The 21150-nt window shown below is 30.2% G+C and overlaps 4 protein-coding genes across 4 annotated transcripts; 2 read left to right on the forward strand and 2 right to left on the reverse strand.

Moving 5' to 3' along the window:
* Positions 1-766: 766 nt before the first annotated feature.
* LOC119613775 (LIM and SH3 domain protein Lasp-like) lies at positions 767-4755 on the forward strand (the record flags this gene model as incomplete). The annotated part of the gene is made up of 3 exons (XM_037969814.1): positions 767-823; positions 865-989; positions 4519-4755. Coding segments are annotated over 3 exons (317 nt in total), but the record flags the coding sequence as incomplete, so codon positions are not given.
* An 8333-nt stretch (positions 4756-13088) lies between these two features.
* Positions 13089-15411, reverse strand: LOC119613785. The gene is made up of 3 exons (XM_037969828.1): positions 15248-15411; positions 14488-15031; positions 13089-14092 (listed from the first exon to the last, which is right to left on the reverse strand). Exons 2-3 carry the CDS (start codon positions 14776-14778, stop codon positions 13925-13927), a joined length of 459 nt encoding a protein of 152 aa, XP_037825756.1. The 5' UTR covers positions 14779-15031; positions 15248-15411; the 3' UTR covers positions 13089-13924.
* On the reverse strand, positions 13567-14046 carry LOC119613786. The gene has a single exon (XM_037969829.1). The coding sequence runs from the start codon at positions 13891-13893 to the stop codon at positions 13720-13722; it is 174 nt and encodes a 57-aa protein (XP_037825757.1). The 5' UTR covers positions 13894-14046; the 3' UTR covers positions 13567-13719.
* Positions 15412-16632: 1221 nt separating the features above from the next.
* LOC119613781 lies at positions 16633-21126 on the forward strand. Its single transcript, XM_037969822.1, has 7 exons — positions 16633-17244; positions 18519-18643; positions 18710-18841; positions 18918-19438; positions 19504-19593; positions 19660-19829; positions 19887-21126. Exons 1-7 carry the CDS (start codon positions 16724-16726, stop codon positions 20746-20748), a joined length of 2421 nt encoding a protein of 806 aa, XP_037825750.1. The 5' UTR covers positions 16633-16723; the 3' UTR covers positions 20749-21126.
* The last annotated feature ends 24 nt before the right edge of the window (positions 21127-21150 follow it).

The raw sequence follows: 21150 nt of genomic DNA on the forward strand, positions 1-21150 counted from the left end.
GGCAAATTCATTTGACATCATGAAATCAGACAGTATGAAATTGATCATGAATATTGGCATAATTATATTTATATAATATTAATATTCCTCTCGATTTATAAAGTTGATTTAGTAATAATTTAAAATCCCTTTATACATATTACCCAAAACAGTTTTGGATTTCTTTAAATAATTTTACAAAACTTTATAATATTTTCGTTGAAGAAAAATTAACTCTATGGATTTAAACATTATTTTGAGTAAACATAGAATTAAACATAAATCAGCTTGAATTATTTATTTTACCACTAAGCATATTATTCCATCACTACTTCGCTTTATGTGTAGCTGTGTTTTGAAGCTTTTTGTATAATTTGTTTAATTGTATGCATTTGCTTAATCAATTTTGTTCTAATTAATTTAATTATTCTTTTAATTTAAATTGAAAATTACTGTATTTCAAGATTTAGGTACTAAACATATTACATAATTTGTTTCATTTATTGATGAAATATCCAAATCATTGCAGGCACAGTATTCAATTGCGACCAAAGTGGGACAATAATATTATTTTGTATTATTGATATCTTTTAAATTCCTCCAAATAGATTAACATTTTTGACAAAAAGTCACGATTTTGTATGCTTAGGTTATTTCTTTCAGTCTTATCTGGTCAAACCGAGTGTATTGTATTTATTTTAAACAGCTTCTCTAATTTTATTTAATTTTCTCAATTTATTTATGTTCGCTTTTTATTTGACGTTTTTCTTTATTTTGCTGTATTCAGTTAATAATTCTTATCCAAAACGTATTGGTTCGGTAGCCGATATTGATCCCGTTAATGGTATTTATGGTTCTTTGTCAGCTGAACACAATTACAAACAGCAGCAGCACAACAACAACATCATTTACAACAACAGCAACAATATTATCAACATATGCCAGCAGTTCAACAGCAACAACAACAAATACATCACAGTGTACAGCAAAAACAGTCGAAACAAAGTTTGGTAAGTTAAAATTTTTTTAAAAAGGGCTTGAATCGGTTTAGAACTGAACTATAAATGAACTGAACTAGAACTGAACTAAAACTGAACTAAAACTGAACTAGAACTGAACTAGAACTGAACTAGAACTGAACTAGAACTGAACTAGAACTGAACTAGAACTGAACTAGAACTGAACTAGAACTGAACTAGAACTGAACTAGAACTGAACTAGAACTGAACTAGAACTGAACTAGAACTGAACTAGAACTGAACTAGAACTGAACTAGAACTGAACTAGAACTGAACTAGAACTGAACTAGAACTGAACTAGAACTGAACTAGAACTGAACTAGAACTGAACTAGAACTGAACTAGAACTGAACTAGAACTGAACTAGAACTGAACTAGAACTGAACTAGAACTGAACTAGAACTGAACTAGAACTGAACTAGAACTGAACTAGAACTGAACTAGAACTGAACTAGAACTGAACTAGAACTGAACTAGAACTGAACTAGAACTGAACTAGAACTGAACTAGAACTGAACTAGAACTGAACTAGAACTGAACTAGAACTTAACTAGAACTCAACTAGAACTGAACTAGAACTGAATTAGAACTGAACTAGAACTGAACTAGAACTGAACTAGAACTGAACTAGAACTGAACTAGAACTGAACTAGAACTGAACTAGAACTGAACTAGAACTGAACTAGAACTGAACTAGAACTGAACTAGAACTGAACTAGAACTGAACTAGAACTGAACTAGAACTGAACTAGAACTGAACTAGAACTGAACTAGAACTGAACTAGAACTGAACTAGAACTGAACTAGAACTGAACTAGAACTGAACTAGAACTGAACTAGAACTGAACTAGAACTGAACTAGAACTGAACTAGAACTGAACTAGAACTGAACTAGAACTGAACTAGAACTGAACTAGAACTGAACTAGAACTGAACTAGAACTGAACTAGAACTTAACTAGAACTCAACTAGAACTCAACTAGAACTGAATTAGAACTGAACTAGAACTGAACTAGAACTGAACTAGAACTGAACTAGAACTGAACTAGAACTGAACTAGAACTGAACTAGAACTGAACTAGAACTGAACTAGAACTGAACTAGAACTGAACTAGAACTGAACTAGAACTGAACTAGAACTGAACTAGAACTGAACTAGAACTGAACTAGAACTGAACTAGAACTGAACTAGAACTGAACTAGAACTGAACTAGAACTGAACTAGAACTGAACTAGAACTGAACTAGAACTGAACTAGAACTGAACTAGAACTGAACTAGAACTGAACTAGAACTGAACTAGAACTGAACTAGAACTGAACTAGAACTGAACTAGAACTGAACTAGAACTTAACTAGAACTCAACTAGAACTGAACTAGAACTGAACTAGAACTGAACTAGAACTGAACTAGAACTGAACTAGAACTGAACTAGAACTGTACTAGAAATGAACTAGAACTGAACTAAACTAGAACTGAACTAGAACTGCACTAGAACTGAACTAGAACTGAACTAGAACTGAGCTAGAACTGAACTAGAACTGAACTAGAACTGAGCTAGAACTGAACTAGAACTGAACTAGAACTGAACTAGAACTGAACTAGAACTGAACTAGAACTGAACTAGAACTGAACTAGAACTGAACTAGAACTGAACTAGAACTGAACTAGAACTGAACTAGAACTGAACTAGAACTGAACTAGAACTGAACTAGAACTGAACTAGAACTGAACTAGAACTGAACTAGAACTGAACTAGAACTGAACTAGAACTGAACTAGAACTAACTAGAACTGAACTAGAACTGAACTAGAACTGAACTAGAACTGAACTAGAACTGAACTAGAACTGAACTAGAACTGAACTAGAACTGAACTAGAACTGAACTAGAACTGAACTAGAACTGAACTAGAACTGAACTAGAACTGAACTAGAACTGAACTAGAACTGACTAGAACTGAACTAGAACTGAACTAGAACTGAACTAGAACTGAACTAGAACTGAACTAGAACTGAACTAGAACTGAACTAGAACTGAACTAGAACTGAACTAGAACTGAACTAGAACTGAACTAGAAGAACTAGAACTGAACTAGAACTGAACTAGAACTGAACTAGAACTGAACTAGAAAACTGAACTAGAACTGAACTAGAACTTAACTAGAACTCAACTAGAACTGAACTAGAACTGAATAGAACTGAACTAGAACTGAACTAGAACTGAACTAGAACTGAACTAGAACTGAACTAGAACTGAACTAGAACTGAACTAGAACTGAACTAGAACTGAACTAGAACTGAACTAGAACTGAACTAGAACTGAACTAGAACTGAACTAGAACTGAACTAGAACTGAACTAGAACTGAACTAGAACTGAACTAGAACTGAACTAGAACTGAACTAGAACTGAACTGAACTGAACTGAACTAGAACTGAACTAGAACTGAACTAGAACTGAACTAGAACTGAACTAGAACTGAACTAGAACTGAACTAGAACTGAACTAGAACTGAACTAGAACTGAACTAGAACTGAACTAGAACTGAACTAGAACTGAACTAGAACTGAACTAGAACTTAACTAGAACTCAACTAGAACTCAACTAGAACTGAATTAGAACTGAACTAGAACTGAACTAGAACTGAACTAGAACTGAACTAGAACTGAACTAGAACTGAACTAGAACTGAACTAGAACTGAACTAGAACTGAACTAGAACTGAACTAGAACTGAACTAGAACTGAACTAGAACTGAACTAGAACTGAACTAGAACTGAACTAGAACTGAACTAGAACTGAACTAGAACTGAACTAGAACTGAACTAGAACTGAACTAGAACTGAACTAGAACTGAACTAGAACTGAACTAGAACTGAACTAGAACTGAACTAGAACTGAACTAGAACTGAACTAGAACTGAACTAGAACTGAACTAGAACTGAACTAGAACTGAACTAGAACTGAACTAGAACTGAACTAGAACTGAACTAGAACTTAACTAGAACTCAACTAGAACTGAACTAGAACTGAACTAGAACTGAACTAGAACTGAACTAGAACTGTACTAGAAATGAACTAGAACTGAACTAAACTAGAACTGAACTAGAACTGCACTAGAACTGAACTAGAACTGAACTAGAACTGAGCTAGAACTGAACTAGAACTGAACTAGAACTGAGCTAGAACTGAACTAGAACTGAACTAGAACTGAACTAGAACTGAACTAGAACTGACTAGAACTGAACTAGAACTGAACTAGACTAGAACTGAACTAGAACTGAACTAGAACTGAACTAGAACTGAACTAGAACTGAACTAACTGAACTAGAACGAACTAGAACTGAATTAGAACTGAACTAGAACTGAACTAGAACTGAACTAGAACTGATCTAGAACTGAACTAGAACTGAACTAGAAATTAACTAGAACTCAACTAGAACTAGTCTAGACACAGAATTGAACTAGAACTTGAAGTTATATAAAACTCAACTAGATCTAATTGTTTATTTTTCTCTTTTAGCGGGTTTATCGTGCTCTATACGATTACGAAGCTCAGGATGTTGATGAAGTTAGTTTCCGTGAAGGTGATATTATATTCGAAGTGGAATCAATTGATTCGGGCCTGGATGACTGGTCGTGTGGAACGTACAGGTAAAACTGGTATGTTGCCTGCTAATTATGTAGAGAATGCGGTTATATAATAGGGAATGAATACAACTGTTGCCAGTAAGAATAAGGCCAATAGTAATAATAATGTTAACAACAACAACAATACCACGAACACCACCAATGTCAGCAATGGCATCAAAATAAGAAAACTATTAAAAATGGCCATGGCAACAGCCAACTTAACAACCACAATAACACCAACGGCACCAGTAGCAGCAATAATACTTTACTAATAAACAACAATGGACCCCCAGCACCGCTTATCAATCGACGTAGTAATTTGATGGCTACGTCACGTAGTAATTTACGTCAAGGTAGTAGCATTAATAATTTGTCAACTAAACAAAGTTGTTGTTGTTGTACAAATCATATTGCTGTTATTATAATATTATGCGTCTATTTAGCTCTTGTATTTATAATATTCACAAATGTCTTTTTCGATGATAATAAAAGTAGCAATAACAACGAAAATAATAATAACAACAATAAAAATACTATTAAACATAAATCGCAAATACATGGAGGAGGTGTTGATGCGCACTCCAAGGAAGATGAACGAACACAACAACAAAATTTCTATTATTATTTACTAAATCATGTATTTTAACAGAAGAAGTATTCTTATCTAACAATTGTTTTTTAAAAAATTATTATTAAAATGTAATCAGGGTTTCGATTTCAAAATTGCAATTTTGAAAATTTGTTTTAATTTAATAATATGTTTTTTTTTATTTTTTTTTTTTTTTATTTCTTGCTAGTAAAGAAATATGAAGTTTTTTTATATATATACAAATATACTACTTACATACATATATATACAATACATACATACATTAAATGAATATGAAATAAGACCAATTTTATATTACTACTAATAACAAGAATTGTATATTTTGAGCAGCTTTAATTTATAAAATCAAAATCTATATTTAAACAAAATTATTTGCAAAATATGTAACTAAAAGAAAGAATATTTTTTTAAAATTTTTTATTTAAATAAATGATTTGAAAAACAAATTAAATGAATTTATATTTAAGTTATTGTGTAATGAATTTTTTGTAACAAATTTTGTACAGGATTTATGGCCAAATTTAAAAAAAAAAAAAAATGAAATTTTGAATATTTGGTAAATATTTTTTTTTTAAGTCTCAAGTAAGTTGAGGTATTTAACGAAAAAATAACACTGGCCAACAAAATTTGAAAAAATCGAAATCCAGAGATCAAAGTATACTTTTTTAAAGGTTAGAGCAGTATAGACTAGACTATAGACCATACTATACTATAGACTATACTATAGACTAGACTATAGTCTAGACTGTAGACTAATAGACTAGACTATAGACTAGACTAGACTATAGACTAGACTATAGACTAGACTATAGACTAGACTATAGACTAGACTATAGACTAGACTATAGACTAGACTATAGACTAGACAATAGACTAGACTATAGACTAGACAATAGACTAGACTATAGACTAGACTATAGACTAGACTATAGACTAGACTATAGACTAGACTATAGACTAGACTATAGACTAGACTATAGACTAGACTATAGACTAGACTATAGACTAGACTATAGACTAGACTATAGACTAGACTATAGACTAGACTATAGACTAGACTATAGACTAGACTATAGACTAGACTATAGACTAGACTATAGACTAGACTATAGACTAGACTATAGACTAGACAATAGACTAGACTATAGACTAGACTATAGACTAGACTATAGACTAGACTATAGACTAGACTATAGACTAGACTATAGACTAGACTATAGACTAGACTATAGACTAGACTATAGACTAGACTATAGACTAGACTATAGACTAGACTATAGACTAGACTATAGACTAGACTATAGACTAGACTATAGACTAGACTATAGACTAGACTATAGACTAGACTATAGACTAGACTATAGACTAGACTATGGACTAGACTATAGACTAGACTATAGATTAGACTATAGACTAGACTATGACTAGACTATAGACTAGACTATAGACTAGACTATAGACTAGTCTATAGACTAGACTATAGACTAGACTATAGACTAGACTATAGACTAGACTATAGACTAGACTATAGACTAGACTATAGACTAGACTATAGACTAGACTATAGACTAGACTATAGACTAGACTATAGACTAGACTATAGACTAGACTATAGACTAGACTATAGACTAGACTATAGACTAGACTACAGACTAGACTATAGACTAGACTATAGACTAGACTATGGACTAGACTATAGACTAGACTATAGACTAGACTATAGACTAGACTATAGACTAGACTATAGACTAGACTATAGACTAGACTATAGACTAGACTATAGACTAGACTATAGACCAGACTATAGACTAGACTATAGACTAGACTATAGACTAGACTATAGACTAGACTATAGACTAGACTATAGACTAGACTATAGACTAGACTATGGACTAGACTATAGATTAGACTATAGACTAGACTATGACTAGACTATAGACTAGACTATAGACCAGACTATAGACCAGACTATAGACCAGACTATAGACTAGACTATAGACTAGACTATAGACTAGACTATAGACTAGACTATAGACTAGACTATAGACTAGACTACAGACTAGACTATAGACTAGACTATAGACTAGACTATAGACTAGACTATAGACTAGACTATAGACTAGACTATAGACTAGACTATAGACTAGACTATAGACTAGACTATAGACTAGATTATAGACTAGACTATAGACTAGACTATAGACTAGACTATAGACCAGACTATAGACCAGACTATAGACCAGACTATAGACTAGCAGACTAGACTATAGACCAGACTATAGACTAGACTAGACTATAGACCAGACTATAGACTAGACTATAGACTAGACTAGACTATAGACTAGACTATAGACTAGACTATAGACTAGACTATAGACTAGACTATAGACTAGACTATAGACTAGACTATAGACTAGACTATAGACTAGACTATAGACTATACTATAGACTATACTATAGACTAGACTAGACTATAGATTAGGCTATAGACTAGACTATAGATTAGACTATAGACTAGGCTATAGACTAGTTAGACTGTAGACTAGACTAGATTATAGACTATACTAGAGTATAGACAAGACTGTAGACTAGACTATAGACTGGACTATAGACTAGACTAGACTATAGACTAGACTATAGTCTAGTCTATAGTCTAGTCTATAGTCTAGTCTAGTCTATAGTCTAGTCTATAGTCTAGTCTATAGTCTAGTCTATAGTCTAGTCTAGTCTATAGTCTATAGTCTATAGTATAGTCTAGTCTATAGTCTAGTCTATAGTCTAGACTATAGACTAGACTATAGACTAGACTATAGACTAGACTATAGACTAGACTATAGACTAGACTATAGACTAGACTATAGACTAGACTATAGACTAGACTATAGACTAGACTATAGACTAGACTATAGACTAGACTATAGACTAGACTATAGACTAGACTATAGACTAGACTATAGACTAGACTATAGACTAGACTATAGACTAGACTATAGACTAGACTATAGACTAGACTATAGACTAGACTATAGACTAGACTAGACTATAGACTAGACTATAGACTATACTATAGACTAGACTAGACTATAGACTAGACTATAGACTAGACTATAGACAAGACAATAGACTATACTATAGACTAAACTGTAGCCTAAACTATAGCCTGCTTGGCATTGTTATGGCATCTCAAATTTGACTTCATGACACGAAAGCTGGAAAACCTAATAAGATGCATCATTTCTGATTCGTCAAATTCGGATTCAGCGCTAATCAATCCTTTAGAAAAGTATACTTTAGTTTTCTGGTTTAAAACTTTATTGGGCTGTGTTATTAATAACAACTTCAACATTTTTTTATCTATTCCAAAAAGGTCAAATTAAACTAAATATAAATTTTAAAAACAGAATTTTTTTATAGCCATAAACTAGAGCATTTAAACAAAAAAACACACACACACATAAAGTATTTAAAAGGAGAAATTTACTTCGATATATTCAGAAAATGTATAAATCAGGACGACTCTAAGGAAAAATAATTGTATTGTGTCGCTAAAAAGATTTATAACAAATTAAAATCTTACTAATGCAGCTGAACAATTCAGAGAAAAGAATTTTTATATGAAAATCATTTAGAAATGTTTAAATTACATATATGTTTAAACATAAATGTAATGTTTACATAAGTATTTATGAAATGTATAAGATTTTTGTAAGAGGCGTTCATATAAATTAGAAACCCCCATTTTTTTAGCCAATAAAGAAATTTGATAAAATGTTTTTTATTATACAAAATATATACATACATATATAAAAATATAAAACCAATAAGCTTTTCTAGTTAGTCTAATATTATACATTATACAAGCATATTAAAACAATTGAACTAAACTAAAAGTGACAAAAATGCTAAATTTTAACCTTATAAACTTTTCAAATATTTGCAACACAAAACAGAAAGTTTTTAACAAAAACATTAATTTTAAATGGAAATATAATAAAGATATCCCCCTCTGGTTTTCAAATAATTTTGCATGGTCACCTTAATTAGCTATAGTAATTAATAACTACATATACAAAACATATACAAAAACAAAACAAAACAAAAGTAATATAAAATAATAAACAAAAACTTTTTAGAAAACCTTATAAAGTCTGTTAGAAGGAAAATTTATACAATAATTAATTAAATTTACACAAAAACAATAAAAAACTTAAAAAATTTTTTACTGCAAATTTTATACGAAAGCAAAAATTAGCCACTAAACAGTCTAACCCCAGCTTTGACATTTAATTGTTTTTGAAAATTTTAAATTTAAACAAGAAAAATACTTTAAAAGTGCCTTTTATTTGCAAAAACAAAACAATTATTATAAAGAAAAGTTAATTAAATTTAAATTTAATTTATTTATAAAAAAATTTTATTAAATAATTTACTAACTTATTAAGAAAACAAATGATTTATTAAAGTTAAAAAAATATAAAAAAAAAATTATTTAAAATTTAAACAAGTTAAACTTGCATTTATATAATAATTTATAAACATTAAACTAACTTTATAAAGAAAAACGTTATAAAACAAAATAAAACAAAACTGTTTAGTAATTGAAATTATCCCTAAAATATTAATAAAAAAATCTATAATACTGCAAAAAATATAAAAGAATTAAAAGTGTTAAACAACCCTTACAACAGTTGAATACTTTTTTTTTAATTATTAAAAGAAAAAGAATTTATAATTTTGTTCTATATAAAAAATGTTATTACTGCATGTTAATTTTGAAACTTTATATATTTAGTTAAATAATATAAGTAATATTTCTTATTAATATGACAAAAAAAAACATAATAATTATTATTTTATAAAATAGTTAAACAAACAATTAAAATAAAATATATAAAAAAACACCACAAATACTAAAAGCAATCACAATTTATGAATTTATATGCAAAAACAAATAAACTGCTTAATAAACTTATCGACAACCTAAACTAAAAGCCAGTATAAATAAAAACACAAGAAAAATAAATTAAATAAACTATTAAATAAAACTAAAAGAAAGTATGTGTGTTTTATATAAAAAAAGGTTTTTGTAACGTTGTATTTATACCCTACACCACTTTAGTGCGGAGGGTATATTGGATTTGTGCTGATGTTTGTAACATACAAAAATATTCGTCCTAGACCCACCTTAAAGTATCTGAGTCGATTAAGCTATGTCCGTCCGTCCGTCTGGCTTGCTGGCTGTCCATGTAAACCTTGTGCGCAAGGTATAGGTCGCAATTTTCAAGATAATTGGATGAAATATGGCACGCACGTTTTATTCGACCCAAGGACGAAGCCTATTGAAAATGGTTAAAATCGGTCCATTATTTCACCTAGCCCCCATAGAATAGAACCCCCCGAAAAGGGCTTCTGAGCTCATAATTATGTTAAATATACAGATATATCGATTAAATACGGCACAACTATTATAGAAGTCTTGATGACCCTGCCAAATTTCATAAAGATCGGGCCCCACTTGACCCTAGCTCCCATACAAAGTCCCCTTCAGAAAATTACTTGAATGTCCCAAATTAACTTATAAACACAAATATCGCGATGAAATTCAGCACAATAAAATATTATGTAAATATAAATATATTCACAAAATTTTATAGGGCTTGGTCCATATTTGGCCCTAGCCCCATATAAAGCCTCTTTCAGAAAATTAGTTTTTCATCCATAAATTGTTTAAATGTATCGGAACAAGGAAATAATGAAGATAAATGCTTTATTATGAAAACTAAATCACATTTAATATTCATAACTGGTGTAGGGTATCATATGGTCGGCCACGTCCGACTATACTTTCTTACTTGTTTTACATTTAAGCTACGTTCACACTCAATGTGTTTCCGGTTCCTTTAGTACGGAAGATATTCAAGTCTATTCTGAATAATAAATTCCCTGTGATAAAAGGGAAAAAACTAACGGTGAATAATTGTTTATAAATTGCCTTAAAGAAATTTTATATATTCGGTACAGAGATGCTTTCGAATAGAATTACAATTGTTTGACTTTGTAAATGGAATTCTCAAATAGAAAAATTAGACATTCGAAGACTGCACCCTCAGTAAAGAGAAGGTTTAGAGAAAATATCAGGCATGCAAAACTTCAGTACTATACTTTTGTCAGTACTTTTTGGCATCGAAAAATTTCACAGTACCAGTCAATGGACTAGTCAGTAAACTAATTGATAGACTAATTCATAAACAGTTCAGTTGATTAATCCTTGGATTATATCATGGACTAGTATATAGACAAGTTCACAGTCAATTGGCTAGTGTATAGACTACTCTATTTACTTGTCTATACAATAGACTAGTTAATAGACCAGTCTATACACTAATTCATAGACTTGTCAATAAACTAATCCATAGACTAGTCAATAGACTTATCTATAGACTAGTCAATAGACTTATCTATAGACTAACCCAAGGACTAGTCTATAGACTAGTCAATGGTGTATTCCACAGACTAGTTAATAGACTAGTCGAAAAGAACTCAATAGTTTAGTCCATAGACTAATGAAGTCCATTATAAATAGTCTGGTCTATGCACTTGTCTATTGCTTAGTGTCCATAGACACGTCAATAGACTTGTTCAAAGAACAGTCAGTACACTAATCAATTGTATAATCCATATACTAGTCAATAGTGCAATCCACAGAGAAATCAAAAAAACTAGTCGATAGAATAATTCACAGACTAGTCAATAGTGTAATACATAGATTATTTAATATACTAATCAGTAAATAGCTTAAAAGCTTAGTCAATAGACTAGTATATAAAATAGTACATAGAGTATATATACATATGTAGATCATATATAATCTAGTCTACAGTTCATTGACTACTCCATGGACTAGTCTAGTATATATTATACTTAAAGTCAACAGGCTAGTGAATAAAATAATGCTTAGACTAGAATATAGAGTTATCTATAGACTAGTAAGTGTATAGTTAGTCCATAGGCTATTCAATTGACTTATTAATAGATTGATCACTAGTTGAGGCAATAAAGTTGACCATAGACTTGATAATAGAATAATTCATAGACTAGCCCATAGACTTCAATAGATTACATAATCCATAGACTAGACCATACCCCAATACTTAGATAGTAAAGGCCTGGACAAGACAACAATAATGCGACAATTTGCTAAAAAAAATTCGTGTGCTTATGATGGCGCACAATTGACTTATTAATAGATTGATCACTAGTTGAGGCAATAAAGTTGACCATAGGCTAGTCAATAGACTTGATAATAGAATAATTCATAGACTAGCCCATAGACTTCAATAGATTACATAATCCATAGACTAGACCATAGACCAGTACTTAGATAGAAAAGGCCTGGACAAGACAACAATAATGCGACAATTTGCTAAAAAAAAAATTTCGTGTGCTTATGATGAAATTTTTAACAAATTGTCGTATTATTGTTGTCTTGTGCAGGCCTTTATGAGATAGTCAATAGTCTAGTCCACGTGTTAATCCATATATAAGTCAATAGAGTAGTCCATATAGTAGTATATAGGCTAGTAAAAAGGGTAATACATAGAGTAATCAATCACCCCTATTCTGCATTTAAATTCGAATCGAAAAAAGAGTTCCTAGATTATATGTAAGTAATTATAAAAGTACTTGAAAATGATGCAGACGGTAAGTAGTAGTCATTGAAAAGTAAGTGGTTATGTAAGTACAATTCATTACCAAGTTTTGCTGGGATTTTACTTTACCTAGAGAAACAAATTACATTCGATTGTCGATAGAAAGAATAATATAAACAATTTTATAGTATGTATTATTATATTTAGTACATAATTTTATTTTTTATTCGTAAAATACATATAAAATATATTTAATAAAAATATATACCGCAAATAGGGCATACATATAAAAATATTTTAGTAAATTTGTAAAAATACATAATGTAAATCAATGTGATATGTTAGGCTTACTACTATAATTTGTGAAGGTTTAAAATTTTTTTTGTTAAATTTAAACTGGACGGAATGGATTTTTATATAAATGCTACAAATATAAATAATGTAAATACATTTAAGATAAATAATACCTAATAAGCAGTTGTTGAAAACAAATTAGAATTTAAGAGAATCAATCTGCTTAGGAAATTTCTTTAAAATTGAGTAAAAACAAATACATAATTGAAAATTACTTTCATAACATTCTGAAACAAAAAAACTAATTGCCAAAATTTTAATTTAAAAGCTGAGAAACATTTAAATAAAAGCAGATAATATATCAATACTTAAGAAAAAAACTGTTTCTTCGCTCTCTTCCACTTAAATTCTAACAAAGCTGCTTACAAGAATAGTTTATTTATAAAAAGGCACTTAAAAAACATTAAAACAAAATGGAGGGATAAAAGTAGTATTGAAATAATTTAAAAATTTAAATAAAACTTGTAAATTATATATATCAAGCATAACTGATTTCATGATCGTAGGCACGCTCACGATACTCTTCACTGTCGGGCAAGGCATGATGTCTTAGACCACAGAGTCGTGGTCCAAAACGTAACATTATAATAATAACACCCACAATGAATAAAGCTAAAGCAGCTACAGCTGGATATAAAATAATAAAAGCCATTTTTAAATAAACAAACAAAAATAAAAAAAAATTAAATATCGCTTTCTCGTTTGGTATGTAATTCAACGTATTCTTCACGCTGTCTTTGCTGATGTAAACCTCTGCCTTCGGGGCGGGTAGGTCTTTGTTGATACTGATGATGTATGGGCACGTCTTCTATTTGGGCTTCAATATCTTCGCTAAAAAGACGGGGAGCAGGCTGTGGCAAAAAGTAATATAATCAATAAACAGGTAAGAATGTATAGTCCGGCATGACCGATCATATGATACCCTACACCAGTAGTGAGTATGTTAAATATGTGTATTATTTATTTTCTTAATTCCGAAATATTTGAACAATTCATTAACAAAAAATAATGCTTTTCTGAAAGAGTGGTTATATATGGACAAGGGTAACAGATAAATAAATTTTGGTAGAGTTATTTATGTAGAATTTAATCGTGATACTTGTGTATATGTGCCAAAATTACGACCTGTAGTGTGGGCACAAGATTTACATGGACACATAAACGGAAATAGATTAAACGATTCAGAGGTTGATTTTGAATCGATTGTACAAATTTAATTTTGTAATTTCTTTTTATAAAAACTTACCTGTAAACTTTGAAAATATTTAGCGTCTTTTAGTTCAGTAAAATCCAATGGTGGTTGATTATGTGGAGTTGCTGACCAAATGGATACAAGCCAACGATTGCCGGTATGTCTATCCTGCCAATACTGACGATGTTTCGAACAGCAACCAAAGATTATATTTAAAATGATTATCGAACCGAGTACGACGGTACATACAGCTATGGTCACATAAAATGGTGAAAAATTACCATAAATATGACCAGTAAAGAAGGGATTATCTTTGTAAGCTGTACGTTCTTCGAGTGTTGACATAGTCTTGTAAGCAGAAGACTAATATAAAGAGATTTTTCCAAGACACTGTGGTAAATAGTTGGAAAAACTTGTGAATTTCTTTTATTTTTCAAACACTCAGACTTTTCTTCATATAATGCTAAACAGCAGGCATTAAGAAATTGACATGAACATGAATTTGTGACGACGACACACGTTTCACCATAACAACAGCACGCATTTAGGTATATTTTCCATAAAACCTATTTTGTTACAGACCTTTAGGTTGAAATCTCTATAGTAAAAGAAAATTTACAAAATTGTTTGTATTTAGTTTTTTTTTTATTTAATAATTCTTCATTTTAGTTTAAAATTGACACTTTTTTACAATGGACACTCCCCTATGTATAAAGCTTGGCTTAATTTAGGGTGTGGCGTCCAATTCGTATTGGAAATTTTAATTTGTTTACATTTGATATGAATTCCTTTGTTATTCGTTTTAAATACTTACACTTTGTTAGGTTTTTTGTTTTTTCAAGTATTTTTTAATTTATTTTAATAGATTTTTCATTTATTTTTCAATATTTATTATTATTACTTTTTGGGTTGCTCATCCAAGTCTCCAACACAACAAATAAAATTTTAAAAGAATGAATGAACCTGTTTTTTTTCTATTTCACTATTGAGCTGTGTTTAACAGCAGGGTTGTATTTTACACTTAAAAAAATAAGCTTACAAATTTGTATGTATATTACTTACATTACACCCTGTAACAAGTTAATAATTTAAAAATGCTTTCACACCAGAAAATAGGGTTCTATAGTTGAAACTTAAAAGGCGACTTTTAAACTGTTTTTGGCTTTTTTCGTGTTATTCCGACTATTTTCGAATTTTTCCGACTATTTTAGAATTTTTTACTTTTTTTTGACTTTTCCCACTATTTTAGAGTTTTTGACTTTTTTTTCCACTTATTTGGACTTCGACCTTTTTCGACTTGTTACGACTTTTTCCGACTTTTTCCAACTTTTACCGACTTTTTCCAACTTTTCGACTTTTATTTACAAAGTCGACTTTTCGACATTTTTGGAAGATAATAGTCGACTTCAACTTTTCGACTTGAATGATTGTAATGCTGCTATCAAATGAAAGCAAATAAATCTAAAAAGAAATTAAATTTCAAAAAAAATCTCATTTTCAAAATAAAAATTTCAACTATTTTTTGTGACTAATTTTCTTTAAGCATCCATTTTTTTAAATCCTGATAAATTGAAATGAATAATATTACTTTTAAGCAGAGATTATCAGCTACATTTGATATTTAATTATATATTTATTATAAATTGTTGCTTTACAGTATTCTTAATTTCTAAAGAGTTTAGGAAAATTAAAATCCTTTTCAACTTTGTTATTTAAAAAATAAATTATTTATAACATAAGTGTTTTAATTAAATAAAAAAATAAAAAAAAAATTAAAAAAAACCTTTATGAAAAGCTTAGGAATTATTATGTTAGCGGAATAAAATTATGCTGAAAGCAGTTCATTAATGTGACTATACCTGGACAATTCACATTTTCTGTTAAAATTTGTTATTATTTTATTTATCTTTTCATAAACAAGATCAAAGCCAGACAGGTGATCATTGAAGTTCAGTTTTTTATCCAGTAGAATACATAAATATTTTGTTTTTTTTTTTTTTTGATATTTATTATATTCTTATTTTGAAATCGTAATTCAATAATCTAATTCTAATTCTAATAATCTAATTCCAAAAACTTACTTATGTTTTTGTATGTGAAAAGGCATGTTAATAAAATTTGACGAAGCCGCCTAGCAAAATAGACTTTGACGGCGTCGTTAATTTTGAATCGACTTGGTTATCTGCCCGGCAGCTGATTAACCAAGTAACCAATAACATTAACAACCACCAATTTTCATTTCTTCCATTCTTTTTCTTTCATAATTTTGGGGTTCCCCTCCTTTGTTGCCATGTGGAAGAAAATAGTCTATAAATTGAACCCCATATCATCACAACAGCCACAGACGATCAGTAGTACAGTAGACAGTATGATGTCAAAGGAACAATTGCGTAAAGACATTGGAAGTGATAAGATTCCCATTGTTAAATCTATGGATGTTTCAGCGCTTTCCTTGCAACAACTCGAAGAATTAATGTTGGAACACCAGCTCTCTCGAGAAGGTAGTCGTGTGGAAATGGAAAATGTTTTGATTGCATTATTGGGTTCTAAGCAAGTCGATATAGTTGAAATGGTTGCAATTGATACTTTGAATGTCGTCCAATTGGAAGAGTTATTGAGTGGAATATCTCGACCGCCACCATCTGAAGAGAATGTTGTGGGTAATTTAGAGAGAAATATTGTGGAGGAGCCTGAAATTGAAATTACAGCACAAGAACTGCCGGCAATAAGTTCTCGTAAAAAAACAATAAAAGAAGCACAGCAGGAGTTGGCCCAAAATTGTGGTTTCCAAGATAAAATCATATGGGATCTGTAAGTTATTTGTGTTATTTATTACGCTGTATTAATTGTTTTCTAATGATTAGTACATTAAAATAAGTGCAAAAAATACGTAGCGTGATACATATTTACATACATACATATGTACATATGTATGTACATACATACGTGTATTAATATTAGGGTAGCCTATTAAAGATTTGGCTGATGTTTCCACCGAAAAAAAAAATTTAGTTCATTCTAAGATACAATTTCTTAAAATGTTTGTCCTGACATCAATATTTGTTGAGCTGGATCAAAGAATAAAAAGGACCTTTTTTTAGATTTTTCATATTTCTCTAGCTAAGAAAATATACGCAAATTTGGTATAATTTGAAAGTCTTTAAAAGGTGATTTCAATATCGTATGAAACACGTTTGTGGTATTGCAAAAGTTTTAAATTTTTTTAATTTTTCTCTATATCTATTTCTTATTTCTCTCTATACAAACGGGCCATCCTAATGTATATACATTTATATCTTAATGTATGTAGATTATTGCAAATAATTTTGATTAATAACTTTTTTAAAACGATTTCACTGTGTTAGTGTGGGTATCGATAATTTGTAGACCATATATGTAACTATAGATACATAGACTCTAGAGTCTATACTAGGCTTGCCAGATTTGATATCGGCAAAAAACTTACATCGTAGTTAAAAAAGCCGTACAATTGAGTAAAAAAAAAGTACAAATGTTTATTTTCGAAATATTTCAATTAAATTGTTCTAAAAACGTCAGATTGGCATTGTTTGTTATGATTTAGCACAACAAACTCATTTGAAAATTAATTTAACATATATTTATTTAAATTAATAAAACATATATTTATTTTAATAAAAAAAAAGCGCATTCCTTCTATGACATGCCTGAGTAAAAATAATCTTTTTCATTACTTCCATAGAGAAAATTCTAAATTCTACTATAGACTAGACAATAGCCTAGACTATAGACTAGGCTATTGACTAGATTATAGACTGAACTATAAGATTAGACTTGGAATACACTATAGACTAGACAAGATTATAGACTAAACTATAGACTAGACTATAAACTAGATTATTGACTAGACTATAGACTAGACTATTTACTAGACTATAGACTAGACAATAGACTATATTAAAGACTAGATTATAAACTCGACTTGTCAATAGACTAGACCTTAGACTGCACTGCACATAGAAATAATAAATTTAAAAACTATGTATGTATCTACTATAAATACATACATATTTTAAATACATATTTTTCTATATATTTTTCATTAGCCTGGGATATAATGATGCTGATGTTATGAAGGAAAAAATAAAACAATTAATACCCGATCAAGAAAAGGGACAAAAGTCAATTGAAAAACTTAGAATGACCATTTTCGAAAGTGTATGGGCTCAAAGTAAGTTAAAACTTTTGTTTCGATTATTTCCATATTTCACTAATGCAAGTGTCTACTTTTATTTAGGAAAATACACAAATCGCTCATCCATTACTTATATATTTTATGTGATGGTAACTAAAGATGAAGATTTCAACACTGCACCCGAATCCACTGAATTTTCATGTCATCCGGTATTTCGCTGTAAAAAATGCGATAGTAGGTTTTTGAAATCAATAACTAAACACTTTTATAACTTAAATTATTTTCTTTTTTTTTTTTTTTTGTTAACAAGACAACTCCGATAGTAGCAAATGCTGTATGATTTATGTGGACGAAACCGGCAGAGTTTATCAGAACTGGAAATCTTTTGTAAATGAAAATGTTTTGCCGGCTGGTACAATGATTGCACCACGCCATGGTATTTATAACTTTGATAAATATAATGATGTTATATTGGACATCTATTGTACACCCAGTGGGACAGCAGGTGCTAAATTTATGAATATGGCACAAACTGGTTCAGCGGTAGTGGGCATTGGAGCAGCTTGCGTGCCTTTAGCAGCTTTAGCTTTGCCCGTAGCAGCTCCTATTGTAGCTGCAGCTGGTATAATTGGTTTAGGCGTTGGGGCGTTTACATCCATAACTTCAGCATTGAATTTGTCTGATCGTGCGAAGCATGAACAGTCTATAAGTATAAAAGATAGCCAAGCTAGAGGCAGTTATCTGGGAATGGTGGGTGGTGCGGTAGGTGTGGCTGCAGCTGGTGCCACGACCGCTATGACGTCAATGGCGGCAGCTGGTAAAGCTACTGCGGTAAGCTGTTTTAATTTTCATTTGAAATAATTAGTTTTATTTTAGTTTTCTTTTTGTTAAAATAGGGTATAGAAGTTTTTGTTAATGGCATTAATATAACATCAATTGTTCTATCCGGTAGTGGTGTAGCAAATGGTGTTTTAGATCTAATATTTGTAAGTAAAATTATATGCTAGTACAAAAAAATATTTAGCGAATAAATACCTATATTGTTTATGCAGAAATATAACGATGATGAAAAAATTTCATCGCTAGATGTTCTACAGTTATCAGCATCTTTGGTGTTATTTACACATTCACTCTATAACTTTCAATTGGCTTCACAAATCGCAAATGATGCTCGTGTCAAATCTATACAATCCTATCGTGAAACTTTAAGTAATCGTCAAAGGTAAGTAGAGTATAATAGCACATCGATAAATATTTCGATTGAAAACTTTGCTTGCAGAAAAATCTTTGATAAAATGTCAAAAGAAACTGTACGCATACGTGGCAATACTCAAGGTAAAATGGATATTATACGTGGTGTTAATGAGATTCCCGATCGACAATATTTAAATGATTTATTTAAAATTAACAAACAATTGAATAAAAAAAGTGTACGACCAGCTTTTGGTGAAAGTGGTAAGGGGGTGGTTTTGAATAACGAATTACCCGTCGAAACATCTGTGCTAAGACAAAGTGTACAACATCAAAAGGGGCCTAATATATTGGAGCAAGTTACACAGCCCATACCCTCTACACATAATTCCGATACCTATACAACACAAACTCCTAAAATGGCCAGATTACTGTATTCAACGGGAATTGTTGAACAAAATATTGATATGAATCAAGATCCCTTGAATCCCCTAAAGCAATCCCAAAATGCTATATCTATTTTGCGTAATCTTGCAGTTGCCTTACCAAATGGTGTTGTCATAATGCTACAGCAGTACGGCAATATGTTTATGGATAATATTGCCGATGGTTATAAATTTAAAGATGTTATTTTAACTATGGCCGACCATTTACAAGAGCAAGTATTGAGATATTTGATGGAATTAGCTAAAGAATTTATAGAAAATTTCCTAAATGAGATTCAAAAAGTTTTGAGATTATTTATACCCACAGAATCAGTTTTATATCGTATATTAATATATGTTACAAAGAATTTTCATGATTTAAGCTATGAATACATTTCAAGAAAAGGCTCTGAAATTAAACAAGCTATTAGGAAATTTTATCTATCATTAAATCCAAATAATCCCTATGAATTATCTAAGAGATGTCCTGATTGTCAGGGTATGTTCTACATATGTCAATTATAAATTCTATATACATGTACGTATATTTACTATAAAGGTGCCTTAAGAACCTATAAATATATATATATAACACAAAAAAGTGCCTTAAAAGCTTTTACTAACACACAAAAATTTGACTCAAATTTTTATCATGACAATTTTGATATTTAAATCATAAGTAACTATTTACATATTAATGTATTTATAAGCAATATAACTAAATCCCATTTTAACAATTTTTCAAATTTTAGTCTATCAGAATAAAGTATTTCGAATGTTTTTAACGATATACTACATACATACATATATATATCGATATTTTCTAACATGTATTTAGTTGGCCATGTAGGCTTTAATTATTTAATGTTAAGAACTAAAGCGTAATAAAGTTTCTGAAACGTATTTGTTGTATTTCTTTTTTCCTTT

The sequence above is a fragment of the Lucilia sericata genome, unplaced genomic scaffold, assembly GCF_015586225.1.
Source record: "Lucilia sericata isolate MDLA Ls3-8-SP2 unplaced genomic scaffold, ASM1558622v1 Contig002302F_arrow, whole genome shotgun sequence".
NCBI classification, from domain to species: domain Eukaryota; kingdom Metazoa; phylum Arthropoda; class Insecta; order Diptera; family Calliphoridae; genus Lucilia; species Lucilia sericata.

Coding starts and splice junctions, on each gene's coding strand:
- LOC119613786 (XM_037969829.1), bottom strand. CDS start 13,893: ATGGCTTTTATTATTTTATATCCAGCTGTAGCTGCTTTAGCTTTATTC.
- LOC119613785 (XM_037969828.1), bottom strand. CDS start 14,778: ATGTCAACACTCGAAGAACGTACAGCTTACAAAGATAATCCCTTCTTT. Junction 14,093..14,487: donor AATATTTTCAAAGTTTACAG/GTAAGTTTTTAT, acceptor TTTTTGCCACAG/CCTGCTCCCCGTCTTTTTAG.
- LOC119613781 (XM_037969822.1), top strand. CDS start 16,724: ATGTGGAAGAAAATAGTCTATAAATTGAACCCCATATCATCACAACAG. Junction 17,245..18,518: donor GATAAAATCATATGGGATCT/GTAAGTTATTTG, acceptor ATTTTTCATTAG/CCTGGGATATAATGATGCTG. Junction 19,439..19,503: donor CAGCTGGTAAAGCTACTGCG/GTAAGCTGTTTT, acceptor TTGTTAAAATAG/GGTATAGAAGTTTTTGTTAA.